Source organism: Coregonus lavaretus, assembly GCF_964263955.1.
Source record: "Coregonus lavaretus genome assembly, chromosome: 21".
In the NCBI taxonomy this organism is placed as follows: Eukaryota; Metazoa; Chordata; class Actinopteri; order Salmoniformes; family Salmonidae; genus Coregonus; species Coregonus lavaretus.
Genome location: NC_140008.1, coordinates 44,556,349 through 44,582,610, shown reverse-complemented (window position 1 = coordinate 44,582,610; position 26,262 = coordinate 44,556,349). Strand labels below are relative to the sequence as shown.

Below are 26,262 nucleotides of genomic sequence, written 5' to 3'. Positions count from 1 at the left end.
GTTGATGGTGGAAGTGAATTATTATTTTTAGAATTATAGGTCACAATTCATTATAAAGAGCTCACATTTACAGATACATACATTTTTTCACAGCCCAATTAAAAAACACATTTATGCATCGAAAGACAAACTCTTATAGCATTCCCTGTTATAGGTTTATTAAAACTAATTACATTACACATTGGAATATTTGCCCTCAACATGTGTGTGTGTGTGTGTGTGTGTGGACTTGTTTAAATATGCCTGTGGACCAGAAGTCCCCACAAGAATAGTAAACGAACACAAATTTGACCAACTGGGGACATTTTGTTGGTCCCCACAATGTCAAATGCTATTTCTAGGGGTTTAGTGTTAGGGTTAGAATTAGGGTTAGGGTTAGGAGCTAGGGTTAGGGTTAGGTTTTCGGGTTAAGGTAAGGGTACGGGTTAAGTTTAGGGTTAGGGAAAATTTGATTTTGAATGGGACGGAATTGTGTGTCCACAATGTTAGTTATACAAGACTGTGTGTGTGTGCGAGCGAGTACATGTGTGTGTGTGTGTGCAAACTAGCTCAACCACCTGTATTTGATCTGGATATATCTTTGGTCTCTCTATCAGCTATCTTCCCCCCAATCAGGCTCACTAGGGCCCTCTGTGGTGGAGAGGTCTAACTACAGCTCTCTGTACATGATCTGTGTGATTGGACTGTATGATTGTGTGGTCTGGAGCTGGGCCAGGCAGCATGGCATTGGGATTATTGAGTTTCAGAACCAGAGCCAGAGTGTAATGGTTGTAGAATGTCTGTTTGACTCCTGTTTCTGATCATGATGATACATGGTAATGAGAGCTGAACCAGAGCTGTGATGTAGTGGACTAGCAGTTTGAATGCGTGTGTGTGTGTGTTTGTGAGATCTCACTTTTTCTGTCATTCTCACTCTCTCTCTCTGAGGTTGTGTGTGTTGGGACATATGTGGTGTGCTGGAATGGCTAGGTTGGAGAGGCAACAGGCTAATGTCTCTCTCCCTGTCTGTCTGTCTGTTCCAGTGGGCACCCCGTACTACATGTCCCCAGAGAGAATACATGAAAATGGATACAACTTCAAATCTGACATCTGGTCGTTAGGCTGCCTGCTCTACGAGGTAACGTATATACAATACACATATACTGTACTGTGGCATACTGTACACAGACACACACACACACACACACACACACACACACATTTCTGAGGTGAAGGTGTATAGGAGAGCTGTAGTGTGTTTGAAGCTAGCAGGGAAATCACAGTGACATGTCAATGTTGTGCAGATTAACTGGGTGGTTGTGCTGAGCACTGATACTGACTAGTTAGATTACCCTCTAGAAGAACCCTTTCCACCTTACAGACCACACAAGGGAGGGAGAGAGAGGGAGAGGTCTTACAGGTGTGTGTCGGATGTATGGATCTTGAATGTCTGTAAGGGTCATACACGTGTGTGTGTGTGTGTGTGTGTATGTGTGTGTTTCAGAGCTGTGTTTGAGAGAACATGAATGTTTCAGTGATATGCCTGGTGGTCTAGATGGGTGAAAGACAGACAATACCTGGCCATTGTCTCTCTGTCTGCATCTCCTATACTGTTTGATGGAGGATTGTGTGTGTGCGTGCCCACGCGCCCATGTGCATGCATGTTCGTTTGTTTGTGATGAGGTCACCCCATTATATTCACCTGACCCTGCCCACCTCCGGCGTTGTGGTAACGGGATGATGCCTAGTTGCCGGGGTGGTCTCCCTTGGTGACCGGGGGGGATTCCTCTCCTCTCCTCTCCTCTCCTCTCCTCTCCTCTCCTCTCCTCTCATCACCCCTTACCTCCCTGTTCCTCTCCAACTCTCCCATCCCTCCCCATCCCTAACCGTTGGTCGTCTCTGTTAGTTTTACCATCAACATGAACACACAAGTTAAAGTCTTGATGTCTCGCTCTGTTGGACCACATCTTTCTGTTTTAAACCACTCCCCTCCCTCTCCTCTTCCCCTCACCTCCCTCCCCTCCCCATACAGGGGTGTTTGGCCTTTTAAACTGGACACATACAAGATGAGAACATGCTAAAGATTGTTAAGAGATCTCTCTGTGTCCCTGTTGTATCTATACGTCATGTAAGGTAACAGCTATAAGTCCTTGAAAGCACTTGCATAGGTCTGCTGTGAAAACAGTTTCATGTATCAGTTCATTTCACATTAACTTAATTTCACATGAACTTTTAACATATAATTAGAAAGGCTTCATATAGTATTCCAGTGTTAGTTTTCCACTGAGCTTTACCTTTGTGCCTGCTCTCCCCACTCCTCTCCCTACTGTCAGAGTTTAATGTAATAGCTTAGTGAATTAATTTGTGTGTACACGAGCACTCGTGCACACTCACATTCATTTTCCCTCTCTCAGCTAGGCCTGCAAGAATGAATACAGTATCTTAATACAGCAGATTAACAGACATAAAACAACGTCTAACTTTCTGTTTTCCTACTTAATTTGTCATGTTCTAAGACTACAGAAAGAAAGAAAGAAAGAAAGAAAGAAAGAAAGAAAGAAAGAAAGAAAGAAAGAAAGAAAGAAAGAAAGAGAGAAAGAGAGAAAGAAAAATAAATAAAGTGATTGCATCTGAAAGTTAGTTCTTTACAACAGTTGAGTCAGGAGGGAGAGATGGAGAGCTAGATAGATAGATAGAGAATATAGAGGGAGTCATGCAGCGAGATCAATATTCATTAAGAGAAGCTAGACCTCCTTATACATTCTCTTTAACATGGCTAGGGCCTCATGCTTACACACAGGCTGAACTGTAGAGGACACACACGCACACACACACACACACACTGGACAGCTAGAGGGTAGAGGAGGAGGCAAAGAACCAGCGAGAGAGAAATTGAGGTGTGTGTATGTGTGCATGCCACTAGAAGCCCCTTAGACAGACAGCAGGTGTGCATGTGCGGAAGACGACCCTGGAATACCAATGAGCTGACCCCCCCCACCCACACACACACACACAGGCCCCGGAGGTCATAGAGCGAGTCAATCATTTCGCCCAGCCTGAAATGAGCCTGTGTGTTCGTGTGTGTGCAGGGCCGGCAGCTGTCAGGAGTCAGGAGTAGTAGACGTTAATGAACCAGATGAATAGTGCAAGCATTCCCAAATACAAACAGGACAGTTGACATTTTTCATCTGTCAAAAGAAGAAGATTCATGAAAATACCATTGTCCTTGTTTAACCCTTTACTGGCTCCCCCTCCTTTCTCTCAGTTTTTCTCTCTCTCTCGTCTCTTTTCTCTCTCTCTTTCTCCTCTCTCTCTCTCTCTTGGAATACATGCCGGAACCCTACATATCGCCCTGCAACACACACTGTGCTAGTGTGGGTAAGTGATGGTGCAGCAGGCGGAATGTCCAGTGGAGAGACTTCCTGCTGAGATTCTAGTGCAATCATCCTTATTTCTCATTGGCCAATGTGACAGAGGCTGTCTTAACTATATCCAACACTCATTGGGCTCCTGGAGATCTACTTTATCTCCCCCAGTTGGCACTCTGAGATGGAGGGACGGGCCAAGGGATGGAGAGAGGGGTAGAGTAACTGCTTCAATGGAAGCAATGCGTCTCGTTTCCCATCCTCCCCTCGTTGCTAGGCAACCTCCCAGTTGCTTGATTAAGCGGTGGTACATGATAAAGACGGTGTGAGGAAGAGAGAGGACAGGGGGAGAGCGAGTGGAACATCTGGAAGAAAAGTGACACCAGTCTCGATGGCTGCTTCAGCTAATGTCTGCCTCTCCCAGCTCTCCCCTGCCTCCCCCCTTTCTCCACCCTCCCTATATCCTCCTTAACCACGCCCCCTCCTTCCCCTCTCCGCCACTCTTCCTCCTCTTTGTGGCTACACTCTTCATACTGGACACAGAGAGATAAAAATGGTATCCACGAGTTCATCTGACTCTGGGGAAGTAGATAAATGACCTCATTGCCAACATCCCGATGTATCCCTTTAAGTCCCATTGTCATTGAGAAGGCTAAATTCAGATAGTGTAGTAGTGTTTCAGTAGTGTTTTATTTGTCTTCCACTAGGCAGAAAATGTGTGTATCTAAATTATCTCTCTCTCCGTCCCTCAGATGGCAGCTCTCCAGAGCCCGTTCTATGGCGATAAGATGAACCTGTACTCTCTGTGTAAGAAGATAGAGCAGTGTGACTACCCTCCACTCCCATCTGACCACTACTCTGAAGAGGTACTGCTCCAACACTCTCTTTACCCTACCTTCTCTCCATCTCTCTCACCCCAAAATCACCTCCTCATGGGGTCTGAAATGATTGACACCCTTGATAAAGATGAGCAGAAATGACTGTATAATTCAAATACTGAGCTATATTGTATGCAAAACAATTTTGAAATTATAATATTTTATACTAATACAATTGCTCAGAGAAATAGATTTTGTTTAACAAATAATACTATTATTTTCTTCAAAAAAGTAAGGGGTCAAATTTATTGACACTATACCTTTCAATACCTCACCTTGCGAGGATAATGGCATTGAGCCTTTTTCTAAAATGAGTTGGAGAACACATTGGGAGGGATCTTAGACAATTCCTCCATTCAGAATCCTTCCAGGGCCCGGTTTCCCGATAGCGATGGAACATAGGCTTACGAGTGTTTTAACAATGCATCTTTCCTACAACGGCCGAAGATGTAACATACGTCTCCCAAAACACCACACAAAGAGAATGTTCAATAAGTACGTCGTTGAGGCATGTGTCGATACTGACCTTAACATTAGAATTATTGCACAATACTGATGACGGATCAGCTCCTAGAAAAATATCACCTATTGCTGCAACTATTGCTGCAGCTGTTTATCAAGATTTGGCACATCATTGCGCGCATGTTAGGCTACACATCATGAAATACAGTGAGGGAAAAAAGTATTTGATCCCCTGGTGATTTTGTACGTTTGCCCACTGACAAAGACATGATCAGTCTATAATTTTAATGGTAGGTTTATTTGAACAGTGAGAGACAGAATAACAACAAAAAAATCCTGAAAAACGCATGTCAAAAATGTTATAAATTGATTTGCATTTTAATGAGGGAAATAAGTATTTGACCCCTCTGCAAAACATGACCAAAATAGTTCAATAACCAAAATAGATTTTTTCAAACATGTCATAGCTGACACCCCATTATTTCTGCAGACATCTTTTAATCTTAATTCGGAGCAGATATTAAACAGAGTTTTTGGAAAATGTGGTCGCATATAAATCTGAGGGAGATTTTACCGTAATTTCATTCCCAAAGTTTGCATCTGCACAGTTCTTCCACTAAATTAGTTTATTTTTCTGTGGAAATTGTTAAAAGTAGTCCTTGTGCATAGAGTTTGTTAAACTTTGAAATCAATGGTTTGTGTTTGGCAAACCATTGAAAAACGCATGTCAAAAATGTTATAAATTGATTTGCATTTTAATGAGGGAAATAAGTATTTGACCCCTCTGCAAAACATGACTTAGTACTTGGTGGCAAAACCCTTGTTGGCAATCACAGAGGTCAGATGTTTCTTGTAGTTGGCCACCAGGTTTGCACACATCTCAGGAGCGATTTTGTCCCACTCCTCTTTGCAGATCTTCTCCAAGTCATTAAGGTTTCAAGGCTGACGTTTGGCAACTCGAACCTTCAGCTCCCTCCACAGATTTTCTATGGGATTAAGGTCTGGAGACTGGCTAGGCCACTCCAGGACCTTAATGTGCTTCTTCTTGAGCCACTCCTTTGTTGCCTTGGCCGTGTGTTTTGGGTCATTGTCATGCTGGAATACCCATCCACGACCCATTTCAATGTCCTGGCTGAGGGAAGGAGGTTCTCACCCAAGATTTGACGGTACATGGCCCCGTCCATCATCCCTTTGATGCGGTGTAGTTGTCCTGTCCCCTTAGCAGAAAAATACCCCCAAAGCATAATGTTTCCACCTCCATGTTTGATGGTGGGGATGGTGTTCTTGGGGTCATAGGCAGCATTCCTCCTCCTCCTCCAAACACGGCGAGTTGAGTTGATGCCAAAGAGCTCCATTTTGGTCTCATCTGACCACAACACTTTCACCCAGTTCTCCTCTGAATCATTCAGATGTTCATTGGCAAACTTCAGACGGGCCTGTATATGTGCTTTCTTGAGCAGGGGGACCTTGCGGGCGCTGCAGGATTTCAGTCCTTCACGGCGTAGTGTGTTACCAATTGTTTTCTTGGTGACTATGGTCCCAGCTGCCTTGAGATCATTGACAAGATCCTCCCGTGTAGTTCTGGGCTGTTTCCTCACTGTTCTCATGATCATTGCAACTCCACAAGGTGAGATCTTGCATGGAGCCCCAGGCCGAGGGAGATTGACAGTTATTTTGTGTTTCTTCCATTTGCGAATAATCGCACCAACTGTTGTCACCTTCTCACCAAGTTGCTTGCCGATGGTCTTGTAGCCCATTCCAGCCTTGTGTAGGTCTACAATCTTGTCCCTGACATCCTTGGAGAGCTCTTTGGTCTTGGCCATGGTGGAGAGTTTGGAATCAGATTGATTGATTGCTTCTGTGGACAGGTGTCTTTTATACAGGTAACAAGATGAGATTAGGAGCACTCCCTTTAAGAGTGTGCTCTTAATCTCAGCTCGTTACCTGTATAAAAGACACCTGGGAGCCAGAAATCTTTCTGATTGAGAGGGGGTCAAATACTTATTTCCCTAATTAAAATGCAAATCAATTTATAACATTTTTGACATGCGTTTTTCTGGATTTTGTTGTTGTTATTCTGTCTCACTGTTCAAATAAACCTGCCATTAAAATTATAGACTGATCATTTCTTTGTCAGTGGGCAAACGTACAAAATCAGCAGGGGATGAAATACTTTTTTCCCTCACTGTATATTGAGACAGATTACAGACGGTAGCCTACAAGTAGCTAAATAAAATCTATTGATTTAACATGAAATGTATTTCAATATGATTGAAATAGTCCTATAGCCTACTATATTTATATTTTAATGCAGTCATCTCGGTTTTAATTTGAAGTATCTTTTTATATGTCGCTTGTTTGTATCAATTGCAAAGACATTGGCAACTTTGTATTTTTTGTCAACTTTATTCTGGAGTTATCGGCGGTCACGGAGAGGCGGATAAACAATGTTATTCTATGTTTAGTGGAGATCGTCTGTGTATAAAATGATGCTGAAGGACAAAAAAACATCTAACAACGCACTTGGCTGTTCTACGAGTGGTCTGAGGCAGGCGTTAGATTACGAGCGTTTTCAAGCGCAACGTTTATAACGATGGTTTTGTGAAACAGCTAGGAGATTTAACGGTGTTCCTACGAAGGTTCTAACGATGAACTTAGCCTTCCTATGCTTTTGGGAAATTTTGCAATGGCATATCTCAGTCTCTGAACTTGAAACCCAATGAAAACCTGGGGTTTGAATTGAAGAGGGCAGTACATAAGCGCAGATGAAGGATATCAAGAATCTGGAAGTATTCCGTATGGAGTAATGGTCTAAGATCCCTCTAAGTCTCAGTGCCGTTATCCTCGCAAGGTGATGTTTTGAAAGGTTTTAAAACAGGCGTGTCAATAATTTTGACCCCAATCTTTTTTTTACCAAAAAAGTATTACTTGTTAAACAAAATCTCTTTCTCTGAGCAATTCTCATATACAATAATCTAATTTCCCAAATTTTTTGAGCAAACAATATAACTACGTATTTGAATTATTCAGCGCGTCTCGTGTGAATTCATATGTGGATTATAATGAATTGACATATTTGTAGGGGGTAGATGTATTTTTAGTTAGGGAAATGTAGTTGTTTTAGATACATTGTTTTATTAAATGTTGAAGGCAAAGCAATAGGCAAAATAAATTATTGGAATCCTCAATGCCTGTGTGGTTCAGATAATTACGAGCGGTTAAGGTTAGGGCTATGGTTTGGGGAAGGCTTAAAACAAAATAATTAAAATCTACGCACCTCTGGATCATCAGTATTCATAGTATTCTTAGTGCTTGCTAGAGCATTGTGAACTGCTGTAGCGCAGTGGTCTAAGCAGCGCGCTCCGAGCCTCAGGAGTTCGTGCCCAGTGCTGGGCGATGTCTGGTTTGTATTGTAATCGGAACAACTTAGTCCTTTTTAAACAGACCAAGGGTGATTTATCTATTTGAAAAGCATTCCGTACAATATCAATAAAATATTTCATTGTTTACCGTAGCAAATCTACTGTGGCAATTTACCTGACACTTTGTATGAATGGAAACGTTGGTGTAGCCTACTGTTATTTTATTAGTTTCCTATTTATGTTATCCAAAGGAGACTGGTATGGTCATTTCTTATCAAGATCGCGGGTAAAATATCCCTGGACTGTCCATATTTGAAATGTGTAAATCAATCTTATATGTGCCAGAAGGGGTGTGGGCTGGAATTGAACCCATGCCAACACGGTAGGCCTTTATGAAGGAAGCAACCCTAACCGCTAGACCACCCCAGGCCTCAAATGAACTCCATTTTGACCTCAGGATACACTTGACACTTGTATGTCGTAGCCTAGAGGAGACCAATATCTATCTATCTTGTGTTATTAAGCTATATAAAACAGCGTCTGTTGATGTGTATGGCTGCATTTCGGATACATTTTGTACATTTAAATGTGGCAGTAATAGGACCTAGGCCTAGCATGTTTAAATGTATTTTGATGGCAAGCCCTGATCCCAGTGACTCGACTGCCCCTGCATAGAGAGAAAGAGAACTGCTCTTTTTCAGGGACTCAGGGAATTCTCTGCGGAAAAAAATAAGTGATGAAGTTAAGATTCCGACATCTGTATCAGGAGAAATTTGCAGGCTTCAATCCCAAGTCGATGGGAAAGTATGTAACGTTACTATTTTCAACTGGAAGTTGATTATGTTCTATTAAAAGCATCTGGGTAGAAACTGAGATTGCGTCTGAATCTGAATGGCGTGTTTAGTGTCATATTTCCTTCAGGTATAGTTGAGTAGTTGTGCATGCGTTTTAGGCTCTGCTCTGACATTGTAATGTAATGTAATGTAGAACTTTCTGGGGCTATAGATGGCCAACCTACAGACTGCTGCTGATCAAATCGAAGGTTAATGGTTGCGTGCACAGTTTAGCAAATGTTATAGCGAGTGCTAGCTCCTAACAATGCAGTAAAATGTCAAACAAGTACACAAAAAAACATAAAACAACAAGAATATCAAGAAATGTCGGAGTGAATCCAATTACCAACCCATATAGCACTATAACAGTAATCCAAATGCAATCTATACATATCGTGCATTCGGAAACTCCTTGACTTTTTCCACATTTTGTTATGTTACAGCCTTATTATAAAATGGATTAAATTGTTTTATAATGACACAGCAAAAACAGGTTTTTAGAATTTTTTGCACATTTATAAAAAGTAAAGAACTGAAATATACATTTACGTAAGTATTCAGACCCTTTACTCAGTACTTTGTTGAAGCACCTTTGGCGGCGATTACAGCCTCAAGTCTGTATTTGGGGAGTTTCTCCCATTCTTTTCTGCAGATCCTCTCAACCTCTGTATTCAGACCCCTTGACTTTTTCCACATTTTGTTGTGTTACAGCCTGAAGTTAAAATGGATTCAATTGAGATTTTGTGTCACTGATTTACACAAAAATACCCCGTAATGTCGAAGTGGGATTTTGTTTATAGAAATCTTTCCAAATTAATTACAAATGAAAAGCTGAAATGTCTTGAGTTAATAAGTATTACACCTCTACATAATAAGTTGCATGGACCATGTTCAATAATAGTAGTTAACATGATTTTTGAATCACTACCTCATCTCTGTACCCCGCACATCTGTAAGGTCCCGTAATCGAGTAGTGAATTAAAGCACAGATTGAACCACAAAGACCAGGGAGGTTTTTCAATGCCTCGTAAAGAAGCGCACCGAAAACTTGGGGGCCAAATAAAACCGCAGCCGGTTGGGGAACCCTGCTTTAGTGCCTTATTGCAAACAGGATGCATGTTTTGGAATATTTGTATTCTGTACAGGCTTCTTTCTTTTCACTCTAACATTTATGTTAGTATTGTGGAGTAACTACAATGTTGTTGATCCATCCTCAGTTATTTCCTATCACAGCCATTAAACTCTGTAACTGTTTTAAAATTAACATTGGCCTCATGGTGAAATCCCAGAGTGGTTTCCTGCAACTGAGTTAGGAAGGGCGCCTGTATCTTTGTAGTGACTGGGTGTATTGATACACCTCCAAAGTGTAATTAATAACTTCACCATGCTCAAAGGGATATTTTTACCCATCTACCATTGGAAAATGTCCCTGGTCTTTGTGGTTGAATCTGTGCTTGAAATTCACTGCTCGACTGAGGGACCTTACAGATAATTGTATGTGTGTGGTACAGAGATGGGGTAGTCATATATAAAAATCATGTTATACACTATTATTGCACACAGAGGGAGTCCATGCAACTTATTATGTGACATGTCAAGCACATTTGTACTCCTGAACTTATTTAGGCTTGCCATAACAAAAGGGTTGAATACTTATTGACTCCAGACATTTCAGCTTTTCATTTTTAATTAATTTGAAAACATTTCTAAAAACATAATTCCACTTTGACATTATGGGGGTATTGTGTGTAGATCAGTGGCACATAATCTCAAATTAATCCATTTTAAATTCAGGCTTTAACACAACAAAATGTGGAAAAAGTCAAGGGGTGTGAATACTTTCTCAAGGCACTGTAGATATATTAGATTGAGCTATGTCAAGAATCCAGTATATAAATAAATAAGCAGTGTGTATAAACAGTGTAACTAAAATGCAGTTTACAGTAGTAGAACTATTAGAATAAGCTATATTAAGAATACAGTATTTAAATACACAGTACAAACCCTATGGAAAAATGGATAGAATTGCAGGTAATTAGCTTCCCGACCAGAGTCTAGAATATAAATATATGTATTTGAATGGTGTGTATAGACAGTATTGACAGTATGTGAATAGAAAAAGTTTGTATAGCAGTAATATAGGATGAGCCATGACTAGAATACAGTATATACATATAAAGTGGGTAAAACAGTATGTAAACATTATTAAAGTTCATAAGACAGCAGTCTCTAAGGTGCAGGGTAGAGTACCGGGTGGTAACCGGCTAGTGACAGTGTCTAATGTTCAGGGCAGTGTACTGGGTGGAGGCTTGCTAGTGGTGACTATTTAACAGTCTGATGGCCTGGAAGCTGGTTATCAGTTTCTCGCTCCCAGCTTTGAGGCACCTGTACTGTCTCCGCCTGGGTGAACAGGCTGTGGCTCGGGTGGCCATGGTCCTTGATAGTCTTCTTGGCCTTCGTGACACCAGGTGCTGTAGATGTCCTGAAGGGCACACTGGGGAACTTGAAACTTTTTGACCCTCTCAACTGCGGCCCTGTCGATGTGGATGGGGGCGTTCTCTCTCTGCTGTCTCCTGTAGTCCACGATCAGCTCCTTAGTTTTGTTGACGTGAGGGAGAGGTTATTTTCCTGGCACCACTCCGCCAGGGCTTTCACCTCCTCCCTGTAGGCTGTCTTGTCATTGTTGGTAATAAGGCTTTCCACTGTTGTGTCATCAGCAAACTTGATGATTGAGTTGGAGACGTGCATGACTACGCAGTCATGGGTGAACAGGGAGTACAGGACGGTGCTACGCACTCCTGTGGGGCCCCCATGTTAAGGATCAGCGTAGCGTAGATGTTGTTGCCCACCTTCACCACCTGAGCTTGGCCCATCAGGAAGTCTAGGACCCAGTTGCGAGGGGGAGATGTGATTCACAGATTGCATAGTCTGTGAATCTGTTGGGGCGGTATGCAAATTGTAGTTGCGATATTGCGATATTCATTGTCCCCCACGATGAAACCGGGGAGGGGTCTTTGGATATATCTCCGTCCGTTCATTCGTACGTTAGTCACACACGATATCAGACAGCAGTGTCCTAATTTTGACGAAACTTGGGTGAATGATGCGTCTAGCCATAGAGATCCGGCATTTACAAAATTACACTGATTGGCCGAAGGCGGGAGCTATAGTAATTAACTGAAATGTGTTAGTCACACGCAATATCTCAATTGGCCCAAGTGGGGGGCGCTGCATCATTTGGGGGGGACAACATGTTTACTGTGGTCTTGTTTAGTTCAGTTACCCTTTATTGGGTATAGGAACAATGGTGGACATTTTGAAGCAAGTGGGGACAACAGACTGGGATAGGGAGAGATTGAATATGTCTGTAAACAAACCAGCCAGATGGTCTGCACATGCTCTGAGGACGCGGCTTGGGATGCGGGCCGGCAGCCTTGCGAAGGTTAACATGCTTAAATGTCTTACTCACGTCGGCCACGGAGATCGGGAGCACACAGTCATCGTGAGCGGCGGGGGCCCACGTTGTCGGCTCCTTGTTGTTTTCCTCGAAGCGGGCAAAGGTGTCCGGGAGCGAGGAGTCGGTGTCCGCGACATGGCTGGCTTTCCCTTAATAGTCTGATTGTCTGGACCTGCCACATGCGTCTCGTGTCTGAGCCGTTAAATTGCGACTCAACTTTGTCCCTGTACTGTTGTTTTGCCTCTTTGATTGCCTTGCCGTGGTTAAATGTGGTGGTTCGCGCTTTCAATTTTGCACGAATGCTGCCATCTAGCCATGGTTTTGGGTTTGGATAAGTTCTAATCATCACAGTAGGAACAACGTCCTCTATGCACTTCCTGATGAACCCAGTCACCGAGTGTGTATACGTCGATACTATTCCCAGAGGCGACTCAGAACATTTCCCAGTCCGCGTAATTCAAAATAATAGATTCCGATTGGTCAGACCAACGTTGAACAGTCCTTACCACGGGTGGTTCCTGCTTAAGTTTCTGCTTAGTGTTTGTGCGTGCATGTGTCTCACTAGTCGCTACCCATGAGCCACCCACCTCCCCCCACCCAGTCCCCATATCACCCCTCTATCCAGGAGAGAGAGCGAGCGAGAGAGAGATGGGAAGGGAAAGAGCGAGATATGGAAAAGGAGATGGAGGGATGGGATGGGGGTTGCCTGCAGCGCCTGTCTGGATGTAAACAATGCTCCTGAAGCGTCGGCAGAAACTGTCAGCTGCTCATCTTTGTTGTGTCATTTACTGTCTCCTCCGTTTGCTCCCCCCCTCCTCTCCCCCATCCACCTGACACCATCCCTCCGTCCCCCCCTCCATCTCTCCTCTGCGAAGAGGCAAATCAGTATTTTACATATCTGAATCTCTTCATCGCTCATCCCCCTCTTTCTCCATTCTGTGGGACTAATACTCAGACTGTTTGCATTTGCATCACACACACACACACCCTGACACACATGCGCACACACACACGCAAACGCACACACACTTCTACACTCATCATTTGCTGCTGCTACTCTTTATTTTACTCTTATTATTATCTATCCTGATGCCTAGTCACTTTACCCTGCCTTCATGTACATATCTACCTCAAATACCATGTACCTCTACACATTGACCTGGTACTGATACTCTCTGTATATAGCTCCATTCTTGTGTATTTTATTTTATTCCTCGTGTTACTTTTTTATTTTTTATAATTATTTTCGCATCGTTGGGAAGTGCTCGTAAGCAAGCATTTCACTATAATGTCTGCACCAGTTGTTTTCGGCGCATGTGACAAATAACATTTGATTTGATTTGACACACACCGTACACCGCCTGACGAGGACTCGCCGAGCCTAGCGCCACGCAACAGCAGCCAGGAAGTCGGCAGGTGGTTACCATAGCAACCTCGCACAGGCGCTTTCGCTCTTTATATATATCTACACTGCTCAAACAAATAAAGGGAACACTTAAACAACACATCCTAGATCTGAATGAATGAAATAATCTTATTAAATACTTTTTTCTTTACATAGCTGAATGTGCTGACAACAAAATCACACAAAAATTATCAATGGAAATCAAATGTATCAACCCATGGAGGTCTGGAAATGAAGTCACCCTCAAAATTAAAGTGGAAAACCACACTACAGGCTGATCCAACTTTGATGTAATGTCCTTAAAACAAGTCAAAATTAGGCTCAGTAGTGTGTGTGGCCTCCACGTGCCTGTATGACCTCCCTACAACGCCTGGGCATGCTCCTGATGAGGTGGCGGGTGGTCTCCTGAGGGATCTCCTCCCAGACCTGGACTAAAGCATCCGCCAACTCCTGGACAGTCTGTGGTTCAACGTGGCATTGGTGGATGGAGTGAGACTTGATGTCCCAGATGTGCTCAATTGGATTCAGGTCTGGAGAACGGGCGGGCTAGTCCATAGCATCAATGCCTTCCTCTTGCAGTAACTGCTGACACACTCCAGCCACATGAGGTCTAGCATTGTCTTGCATTAGGAGGAACCCAGGGCCAACCGCACCAGCATATGGTCTCACAAGGGGTCTGAGGATCTCATCTCGGTACCTAATGGCAGTCAGGCTACCTCTGGCGAGCACATGGAGGGCTGTGCGGCCCACCAACGAAATGCCACCCCACCCCACACCATGACTGACCCACCGCCAAACCGGTCATGCTGGAGGATGTTGCAGGCAGCAGAATGTTCTCAACGGCGTCTCCAGACTCTGTCACGTCTGTCACATGTGCTCAGTGTGAACCTGCTTTCATCTGTGAAGAGCACAGGGCGCCAGTGGCGAATTTGCCAATCTTGGTGTTCTCTGGCAAATGACAAACGTCCTGCACGGTGTTGGGCTGTAAGCATGTGGACGTCGGGCCCTCATACCACCCTCATGGAGTCTGTTTCTGACCGTTTGAGCAGACACATGCACATTTGTGGCCTGCTGGAGGTCACTTTGCAGGGCTCTGGCAGTGCTCCTCCTGCTCCTCCTTGCACAAAGGCGGAGGTAGCGGTCCTGCTGCTGGGTTGTTGCCCTCCTACGGCCTCCTCCACGTCTCCTGATGTACTGGCCTGTCTCCTGGTAGCGCCTCCATGCTCTGGACACTACGCTGACAGACACAGCAAACCTTCTTGCCACAGCTCGCATTGATGTGCCATCCTGGATGAGCTGCACTACCTGAGCCACTAGAGTGAAAGCACCGCCAGCATTCAAAAGTGACCAAAACATCAGCCAGGAAGCATAGGAACTGAGAAGTGGTCTGTGGTCACCACCTGCAGAACCACTTCTTTATTGGGGGTGTCTTGCTAATTGCCTATAATTTCCACCTGTTGTCTATTCCATTTGCACAACAGCATGTGAAATGTATTGTCAATCAGTGTTGCTTCCTAAGTGGCCGGTTTGATTTCACAGAAGTGTGATTGACTTGGAGTTACATTGTGTTGTTTGTGTTCCCTTTATTTTTTTGAGCAGTGTATATATATATTTTTTTTTATGATGGCGGTCTCTTTTCCACCTCTGAACCGTCTATCTGCTACAATCAGCCGCTCCACTCGGCTTCAAGTGTAAAGGCTGTCTCCGGGACAGTGTGTGTGTGTCTCTTTATGTAATACACGTGCATGTGTCTCTGCCTGATTGTGGGGATGTGTGAGCAACGTGTGTGTGTGTCTCTCTCAGGTTGGCTCAGGTTGGCTGAAAGTATATTCACAAGGCCGTGGTGCAATTAACACACTATTACCACCCCCTGCTGTATTTAGTTACAGCACCTGTAGTCTGTTAGCTGCTATTGGAATGGGAAGAGGGTGACGATGAGAGATTTGTGTTTCTGTCATTAGATTTGTTCATTTGTCTGGAATGTTCTTTTAACACGAGAAACTTTGTGCTTTGTCTCAGGATACTGTCTAATAGCTGATATCTCTCTGTCTTCCTCTCTCTGTTTTCTGTCTCCATCTCTCTCTCTCCCTGTCTCTGTCCCTCTCTTTCCCCTCCTCTCTCCCTCTTCTTCCTCTCTCCATCTAGCTGAGGAAGGTGGTAGATATGTGTATTAACCCCGACCCAGAGAAGAGGCCGGACATCATGTATGTGTATGACGTCGCCAAACACATGCACGGCCAGATGCAGCAGGGCAGCTAAGTCTACACCTGAGGATACACTACGACCCGCATCTCTTCCTCTCCTCCCTCCTCCTCTCATCCCTCGCTTCCACATAAGGACAGGCAGACACCTGGTCATCTTGTCTTTCACACAATCATGTATTGAGAGGTTCTGCTCAGAGATCTCTGTAATGTAAATGTTGTTTTTGTTTAAGAGAAGGGGGTTATTTACAGTGCATTCGGAAAGTAGTCGGACCCTTTCACTTTTTACAAATTTTGTTACGTTACAGCCTTATTCAAAAGTGGATTAAATTGTTTTATTTCCCCTCATCAATCTACACACAATACCCCATAATGACAAAGCAAAAAGAGGTTTGTAGAAATTTTTGCAAAAACATAAAAAATAAAACGGAAATATTACATTTATGTAAATATTCAGACCCTTTACTCAGTGATTACAGCCTTAAGTCTTCTTGGGTATGACGCTACATGCTTGGCACACCTGTATTTGGGGAGTTTCTCCCATTCTTCTCCCATTCAAGCTCCGTCGCTGCACAGCTATTTTCAGGTCTCTCCAGAGATGTTCGATCGGGTTCAAGTCCGAGCTCTGGCTGGTGCCTGGTTTCCTCCAGACGTTCAATCTTGGTTTCATCAGACCAGAGAATCTTGTTTCTCATGGTCTGAGTCCTTTAGGTGTCTTTTGGCAAACTCCAAGTGGGCTGTCATGTGCCTTTTACTGAGGAGTGGCTTCCGTCTGGCCACTCTACCATAAAGGCCTGATTGGTGGAGTGCTGCAGAGATGGTTGTCCTTCTGGAAGGTTCTCCCATTTCCACAGAGGAACTCTGGAGCTCTGTCAGAGTGACCATTGGGTTCTTGGTCACCTCCCTGACCAAGGCCCTTCTATCCCGATTGCTCATTTTGGCCGGGCGGCCTGCTCTTGGAAGAGTCTTGGTGGTTCCAAACATCTTTCATTTAAGAATGATGGAGGCCACTGTGTTCTTGGGGACCTTCAGTGCTGCAGAAATGGGTTGGTACCCTTCCCCAGATCTGTGCCTCGACACAATCCTTTCTCGGAGCTCTACGGACAACTCCTTTGACCTCATGGCTAGGTTTTAGCCTTTAACCTTATATAGACAGGTGTGTGCCTTTCCAAATCATGTCCAATCAAGTTGTGGAAACATCTCTAGGATGATCAATGGAAACAGGATGAACCTGAGCCAGTGGCGATTTTAGCATGTCAATCTTTGTGGGGCAAACAATTTTTTTGTAGGGGGTATGCATGCCAGCAAAGCCACAACACTAAACAATATATTAATTGCTCTATAACGGTGACAAATGGTGCCCACACACCATTGTCAGGGCCTACATAAAGCTGTTCCAACAGCAGAGACCCAACAGCAGTCCCAACACCTTACCACTAATACACCTGGCTATCAGCAGAGCCTTGTCTGGCAGCGAAACAGTTCATTCAGCCTCATTTTCTGCCTTTAAAAAAAACATAGCTGATATGGCTGACTTGCTTAAACAAATGTGGTTTTTACTTTCAATTGAGATGTACAAACTATGGCATAAGGGGACGACAAGCGGATAAGAGGCAATCCGTAATTTCGATTAAGACATTCATGAGCGAGCTAGGACGGACGTAGTCAATATAACTATTTTTTCAGCACTTTTGAAATGTACAGCGACAGAATTCAGAACATGGGCCGTTCTTACAGTGTTCTCCCTGTACACCAAGTCAGAACCGTAGGATAAATGAAGGGGGCATATAAGCAGGCAATGAAAGCTCTTACAATATTCGATGATTACATTTCTCTAAAACAGGTTATAGGCTACATGTGCACCACCAAGTCAGAACAGTAGGTGAAATTAAAATTGGAAAGTTTACCAAATTATTAGGTTGTTGCACATGGGCTACTAACAGCTTACTACACAACATACACTTAGTATTACTTTCTTAGCTACAGGTTACATATCTCCCTGGCATATTACATCATTTATGCAGAAGCATACGATACATTTTTGGACTCACCTTGTTGTGCTGTGCTCACTTGAACAGGAATGTGGCGCGGTGGTCCTTCGTGGGAAAATCAAACTTTGTCATCAAAGTCTGGCATTCTCTGGATTTATGGCGCTTTCAAGACAACTGGGAACTTGGAAAAAAACAAGGTAAAATCACGATGACGTCAGTGATCTTCAGGTCGTAGCTCTGGAAAGAGGCCAGAGTTCCTGATTTACAATTCCGAGTTGGATGACCGTTCAAAACGTATTTTCCCAGTCGGAGCTTGTTTTTTCCCCGAGTTCCCAGTTGTCTTGAACTCACTGAAGTCAGATTTCCCAGTTCCGAGTTAACAGTTGTTTTGAGCGCGGCAGAAATCATGCTGGAATGACAGCATGGCCAATGTTGAATGTTTTATCATTTTAAGCTTGGAAAAGAGACCCTTGAATCCAGACTTGGGACCACACAGCCACTCCACTGAATAGCAGGCTAGTGATTTGCTTTGCAATGCTTGCAGTTAGCCACTAATTCCCTCCAAACCACTCATTGTTGAATTTGCGATTTCCAACTTGTGTAATGTTTATGTCCAATGGCCGATGAGCACCGATACGTTTTATCTATAATTTCTCTTCATTATTTCTCTTCATATGACAAGGATTAAAAATCATTTGCCAGTAGATAGTTGACTTGATTCATGATGATGGCTGCTAGCTTGCTAGCTAAGATTTTGAAAATATGACGTTGACATGATCAGTCCAATCAAAGCTACTGTAATATAACGTGATTTGACGTCATTGTATCTGTGGCCATTGCCCTTGAGCCTTGTTGGATGGGCACTTCTAATTTAAGTCTATGGCAGCATCCAAGGGGCTTGAATTTTCGAGCTCTACCCTTAGATTTGGCAGTGACGTAGTGTCGCCATTTAGTGACAGAACACTGAGCCAATCACAGCACAACTAGAGAACATTACCTAATCACGGCGCAACTAGAGAACATTACCAACCCATACGCTCCGTATTTTCCGCTGGCTGCCCCACCACCACAGAAAGCACTGAGCTAGGCTGAAACACCTGCATTCTGGAGCTGCCTTACTCAAGAAAACAAAAAAGAGATGATGTTTATATGCGGCTTAATTAACACAGTGATTGTGTTATTTTTTTAAACATTGTTTGCAAACTGATATGTGACACATATAATGTTTTTGTTTTTTAGGTAAAAATGTGGGGCTCAAAACAGGTGGGGCTCTGCCCTGAATGACGGGTCGCCACTGACCTGAGCTCAATTTAGAGTCTCATAGTAAAGGGTCTGAATACTTATGTAAATAAGGTATTTTAGTTTCCCCCCACAAATGTCTAAAAACATGTTTTCGCTTTGTCATTATGGGGTATTGTGTGTAGATTGAGGGGGGGAAAAAAATATTTTATCAACTTTAGAATAAATCAAATAAAATGTTATTTGTCAAATGCGCCGAATACAACAGGACCTTACCATGAAATGCTTACTTACAAGCCCTTAACCAACAATGCAGTTCAAGAAATATTTACTAAATAAACTAAAGTAAAATAAAAAGTAACACACTAAAGAGGCTATATACAGGGGGTACCGGTACCGAGTCAATGTGCGGGGGTACAGGTTAGTCGAGGTAATGTGTACATGTAGGTGGGGGTAAAGTGACTATGCATAGATAATAAACAGCGTAACGCTGTAACGTAACAAAATGTGGAAAAAGTGAAGGGGTCTGAAAACTTTCCAAATGCACCGTATGTCCTCTCTCTATTCCTGTTGAGCTTAAAGATTGCTGCGGCTAAGAAACTTTAGATTTTTCTATTGGACCTTCCTGCCCGGCCCCTAAGAAGGACTTTCAGAGGATTAGGATCTCAAGTTAGGATTCAACCCTAAGTAGTCTGCTGACACACGTGTTACTAATGTCATTAAATAAATATAACAGAATATGTACGATATACATACATACACACACACACACACACAGCAGAATCTGCAAAATATGAATGTTGAGTATTGTAATTTTAGTAACAGAATACTGTTAGGTGTAGATTAGAATCTAGATTGTAACAACACCCAGACAGAAAAAAAAAAGAAATGAAGTGTTTTGATGGTTAAATGTTGCTGCGTTGCACTTTTTACCCCGGTACTGATAGGAAGGTATGATAAAATGGTGGTGAATGTATTTCAGGAAGGATCGTGTTATGTATTTTACCCCAAAGAGCAGGGTAGTAGTGTATAGAGTGAGAGTGAGAGCTAAGAAAGAGGTAGGTAGAGGTAGAGAGTACTAGTTAACAGCAAGGTTATACATGTATGTACTTGGTAATGTACATTGTATTGCTAGATATTGCTGCACTGTTGGAGCTAGAAAGATTAGCATTTCGTTGCACTTGCGATAACATCTACATAACTGTGTACGCGACCAATAAACGTTGATTTGATTTGAATGTTAATTATATAATAACAAATATAAAAGCTTTATCTGAGTAGTGCCGTCCATGACATGAGAAACAAAATGAAAACTGAAGTGCCTAATAAAGTTATTAGTGATAATTCTAACTAATACTCCAATCCAAAGACCAGTCCTAGATTTTATATTTTAGTTTTAAAATAAGCCCACTCTTAGATTTAGGAGTAGGCTTACCATATAATTTAAATTGGATAACTATTTTGTTTTTGTTTTTGTGTGTGCTTTTTTTTTATTTTATCGGTGGTAGGGTGGTTTACTGAGCTGATGCCAATGTTTAACAATGATCACGTTTACACATCAAATCACCATAGTGCTGGTGTCTGTCATTGTTGTTTGATTGGGGAAATAAACAACAGTGATACAATGCAGGAGGTACAGGATACAATTAATTTCTGTTGCATGTCTTGCTGATCATTTTCTTTCTTTCCACAATGCTCCACAATGTCCCACCAACTGATTGTTTGCAATATTCAATTTCAATATTCCAATTCTGTCTTTTACAAACTCAATCCTCTGTACATTATTACATCTTTGATGCCTTTCTCTACAATTCTTTCAGTGTCTGTAACTGATGGAAAACTAGCTGTACAGTAAAGGAGTTTTGTTAGTTACGATACATGCCTTATCAATAATGTCCTGCTATCAGAATGGCTTTTGCACAGCACTATCATCAGCTTATGGAAAACGTTGCTAAGATTATACCAAATGTAAAATGGTATTTATTTGATCAGATAACAGTTAAGAGTATTGTCAGCGTATTCAGATGTTTTATGCTATAACCTCCCCACCCCTTAGCTTTTTTTCTGCTCTTGTTTTGGTAAAGAAGAAGAACATCATTTAGTCCTATTGCTTTGTAGAAGATTAAAGATGCAGTCCAGGATTTTAAGCACCAAATTTGAATTCGTAACATATCATATGAATTGCAAAAAAATTAAACATTTATACAAAATGGACGTAGTACACAATTGTGCGCAATTTTCGGGGATCCATTTTGGCTTGTGAGTATTAAAAAATACTGGCTGAAATTATATTTGCCTTAAAAAAAAGCTGTTTTATTTACCCTGTAAACACACACACAGGTTGTCGTATGGAGGAAAAGCACCAAGGCTTTTTTTTAATGCACATTGAGTGCACACACACCATTCTTGCGCTCGATTAGATCGCTCCCGGGGTGATCACCTCAGTTCCAGTGTTAGTGTGATGACGATACTATACTCCCCTACATATTTATTTGGACAGTGAAGCTAAAACGTTTAATTTGGCTCTATACTCCAGCTTTTTGGATTTGAGCTCAAATATTTTATATGAGGTGACAGTACAGAATGTCACTTTTTATTTGAGGGTATTTTCATACATATCTGTTTTACCGTTTAGAAATGAAAGCACCCCCCCCCCCTTTGAAGGTGTCATAAGTATTTGGACAAATTCACTTATAGTGTATTACAATTAGAGAAAAGTTTAGTATTTGGTCCCGTATTCCTACACGCAATGACTACATCAAGCTTGTGACTTTACAAACTTGTTGGATGCATTTGCAGTTTGTTTTGGTTGTGTTTAGGATTATGTTGTGCTCAATAGAAATGAATGGTAAATAATGTGTTATGTGAGTCGCTTTTATTGTAAATAAGAATATAATAGGTTTCTGAAAACTTCTACATTAATGTGGATCCTACGAAGATTACGGATAATCATGACTGAATCGTGAGAAAGTTACATGTATAAATATTCTATCCGCCACCCCCAAAAAAAATATGCTAACCTCCCCTTTAATTGGTAATGGTGAGAAGTTTTGGGGTCATGAACGTTTGTGCATCTGTAAGTGAATTTGTCCGAATACTATAAGTGAATTAGTCCAAATCAAATGGGGGGACTAGATGCATCAAGTGCATTCATTTCTAACTGGTAAAACAGATATGTATGAAAATACCCTGAAATAAAAGGTGACATTCTGTAAATGTCACCTCATATAAAACATTTGATCTCAAATCCAAAATGTTGGAGTATAGAGTCAAATTAAAAGTTATTATTCCTACTGGCCCTCTGAAGTTTCTATTGCAGCGTTGGGGAGAAAAAAATGTTTTTGAACATTTCATGGCTGTCTTTCAAGATGTGCATCATAATTGCTTTGTATGCTAACTGTATGCAATAAAGTAAAAAGTATTTTCGAACATTGTCTGGATGATAACCTGTCGTCCGTCTACACTTCTTTTGAACGAGGATAGATCTCAGAAAATCTCAGACCTTGTTCAGACATCATTCTATCAGTGTATGCCTTTGACTGTACAAATCAATCAAATCCTGTCACATTCTTTATACCGTACGCTGCTTGGCAAAGGACAAATGCTCGCTAACAAGGATGTAAACAAATTTGTGCACAGAATTTGAGAGAAATAAGCTTTTTGTGCGTATGGAACATTTCTGGGATCTTTTATTTCAGCTCATGAAACGGGACCAACACTTTACATGTTGCATTTAAATTTTTGTTCAGTGTATAAACATGATTGTTTTTGTGTTATGAGAACATTTGCCACAAACTAACATTTAACATTTACATTTTCGTCATTTAGCAGACGCTCTTATCCAGAGCGACTTACACATTGGTGCATTCACCTTATGATAGCCAGTGGGACAACCACTTTACAATAAATCAACATCTTTTTTATTTTATTTATTTATTTATTATTATTATTATAATTTTTTGATTAAAAAAAATATATAAACATATATTTTTTTGGTGGGGTAGGGGGAGGATAGAAGGACTACTTTTATCCTATCCCAGGTATTCCTTAAAGAGGTGGGGTTTCAAGTGTCTCCGGAAGGTGGTGAGTGACTCTGCTGTCCTGGCGTCTTGAGGGAGCTTGTTCCACCATTGGGGTGCCAGAGCAGCGAACAGTTTTGACTGGGCTGAGCGGGAACTGTGCTTCCGCAGAGGTAAGGGGGCCAGCAGGCCAGAGGTGGATGAACGCAATGCCCTCGTTTGGGTGTAGGGACTGATCAGAGCCTGAAGGTACGGAGGTGCCGTTCCCCTCACAGCTCCGTAGGCAAGCACCATGGTCTTGTAGCAGATGCGGGCTTCAACTGGAAGCCAGTGGAGTGTGCGGAGGAGCGGGGTGACGTGAGAGAACTTGGGAAGGTTGAACACCAGATGGGCTGCAGCGTTCTGGATGAGTTGTAGGGGTTTAATGGCACAGGCAGGGAGCCCAGCCAACAGCGAGTTGCAGTAATCCAGACGGGAGATGACAAGTGCCTGGATTAGGACCTGTGCAAGGTAGGGTCGTACTCTGCGAATGTTGTAGGGCATGAACCTACAGGATCGGGTCACCGCTTTGATGTTAGCGGAGAACGACAGGGTGTTGTCCAGGGTCACGCCAAGGTTCTTTGCACTCTGGGAGGAGGACACAACGGAGTTGTCAACCGTGATGGCGAGATCATGGAGCGGGCAGTCCTTCCCCGGGAGGAAGAGCAGCTCCGTCTTGCCGAGGTTCAGCTTGAGGTGGTGATCCGTCATCCATACTGATATGTCTGCCAGACAGGCAGAGATGCGATTCGCCACCTGGTTATCAGAAGGGGGAAAGGAGAAGATTAATTTTGTGTCGTCTGCATAGCAATGATAGGAGAGACCATGTGAGGATATGACAGAGCCAAGTGACTTGGTGTATAGAGAGAATAGGAGAGGGCCTAGAACTGAGCCCTGGGGGACACCAGTGGTGAGAGCACGTGGTGCGGAGACAGATTCTCGCCATGCCACCTGGTAGGAGCGACCTGTGAGGTAGGACGCAATCCAAGAGTGAGCCGCGCTGGAGATGCCCAACTCGGAGAGGGTGGAGAGGAGGATCTGATGGTTCACAGTATCAAAGGCAGCAGATAGGTCTAGAAGGATGAGAGCAGAGGAGAGAGAGTTAGCTTTAGCATTGCTGAGAGCCTCCGTGACACAGAGAAGAGCAGTCTCAGTTGAATGACCAGTCTTGAAACCTGACTGGTTTTGATCAAGAAAGTCATTCTGAGAGAGATAACAAGAGAGTTGGCTAAAGACTGCACGCTCAAGAGTTTTGGAGAGAAAAGAAAGAAGGGATACTGGTCTGTAGTTGTTGACATCGGAGGGATCGAGTGTAGGTTTTTTGAGAAGGGGTGCAACTCTCGCTCTCTTGAAGACGGAAGGGACAGCAAGTGGTCAAGGATGAGTTGATGAGCGAGGTGAGGTAAGGGAGAAGGTCTCTGAAGAAGAGAGGAGGGGATAGGGTCAAGATTTCATCTGGAGAGAGAGGGGAGAAAGAAGTCAAAGCATAGGGAAGGGCAGTGTGAGCAGGACCAGCGATGTCATTTGACTAAATAAATGAGGATCGGATGTCGTCAATCTTCTTTTCAAAATGGTTGACGAAGTCATCCACAGAAAGGGAGGAGGGAGGGGGAGGAGGAGGAGGATTCAGCAGGGAGGAGAATGTGGCAAAGAGCTTCCTAGGGTTAGAGGCAGAGGCTTGAAATGTAGAGTGGTAGAAAGTGGCTTTAGCAGCAGAAACAGAGGAAGAAAATGTAGAGCGGAGGGAGTGAAAAGATGACAGGTCGGCTGGGAGTCTAGTTTTCCTCCATTTCCGCTCGGCTGCCCGGAGCCCTGTTCTGTGAGATCGCAATGAGTCGTCAAGCCATGGAGCAGGAGTGGAGGACCGAGCCGGCCGGGAGGATAGGGGACATAGAGAGTCAAAAGATGCAAAAAGGGAGGAGAGGAGGGTTGAGGAGGCAGAATCAGGAGATTGGAGGGAAAAGGATTGAGCAGAGGGAAGAGATGATAGGATGGAAGAGGAGAGAGTAGCAAAGGTCGCGACGTTGCATTACCATCTGTGTAGGGGCAGAGTGAGTAGTGTTGGAGGAGAGCGAGAGAGAAAAGGATACAAAGTAGTGGTCGGAGACTTGGAGGGGAGTTGCTGTGAGATTAGTAGAAGAACAGCATCTAGTAAAGATGAGGTCAAGCGTATTGCCTGCCTTGTGAGTAGGGGGAGACGGTGAGAGGGTGAGGTCAAAAGAAGAAGGGATACTGGTCTGTAGTTGTTGACACTACACCATTCAATATAGGGAATGTTGTAAAATAATTAGTATTCGACTTTCTATTCATAGTATTTAAAAAAAAGATAAGACAGCATTAGAAGAAAGGATAATTAGCTAAATAATACATCTTCACATATAAGGAACTGGAACACAAAAGTACTGAATCAAGGTAGGGATAAAAACACAGCAAACAGAGGACATAGAAGGCACATAATGTGGGTATGTGCAGGTGTATTGTGATGGAAGGTGGGGTGTGTGTTTTTGTGTTTGGAAAAGTGTGGAGTTAAGTGAGTGACACAGGAAAATGGTTGTGAATACCAGAGCCCATGTTTGTCTGTGAGCAGGGGTTGTGAGAGAGAGCTTTCAATTGTGTGCAGGTATGGGATATACATTTTAAAATAAATTATACATGTATTTATTAATTGTCCTGTCATGATGGAGCGGCCCCCAACCCTATACTCTAGACACCCACCTGAGCGACCCACACACTAAGGAGAAGTCCTTATCTGTTTTATGGGCCTACTGTAAGTTGCCTATATGCAGCCAAGACATAAAGATAAACATGGTCAGAGACCCACTAAAGCAGCACTGCCCCCTCAAGAGTCTGATCCTGCCTGGCAGGGTTGGTCCTACAAAGCCAAAGCCCCCTGATGGGTGAGCATAATATACAAGAAATTTCTCAAAGCTGCTAATGAGAACCTTGATGACCTTGTACCATGCCGGTGGGGTGCCCCCACCCAGGTAGTGGCAGTGCTGGCAACAATAGCTGCAGTAACATATGGGGAGGGG

At 43.0% G+C, this 26,262-nt stretch overlaps 1 protein-coding gene across 1 annotated transcript in view; it reads left to right on the top strand.

Moving 5' to 3' along the window:
* nek7 (NIMA-related kinase 7) overlaps positions 1–16,350 on the top strand; it is a 123,119-nt gene extending 106,769 nt beyond the window's left edge. Inside the window, exons 8-10 of the mRNA XM_084185814.1 lie at positions 1,023–1,117; positions 4,097–4,210; positions 15,887–16,350. Of these exons, the coding sequence (XP_084041940.1) occupies positions 1,023–1,117; positions 4,097–4,210; positions 15,887–16,000 (323 nt within the window). The 3' untranslated portion in view covers positions 16,001–16,350. The remainder of the gene's footprint in view (positions 1–1,022; positions 1,118–4,096; positions 4,211–15,886) is intronic.
* The last annotated feature ends 9,912 nt before the right edge of the window (positions 16,351–26,262 follow it).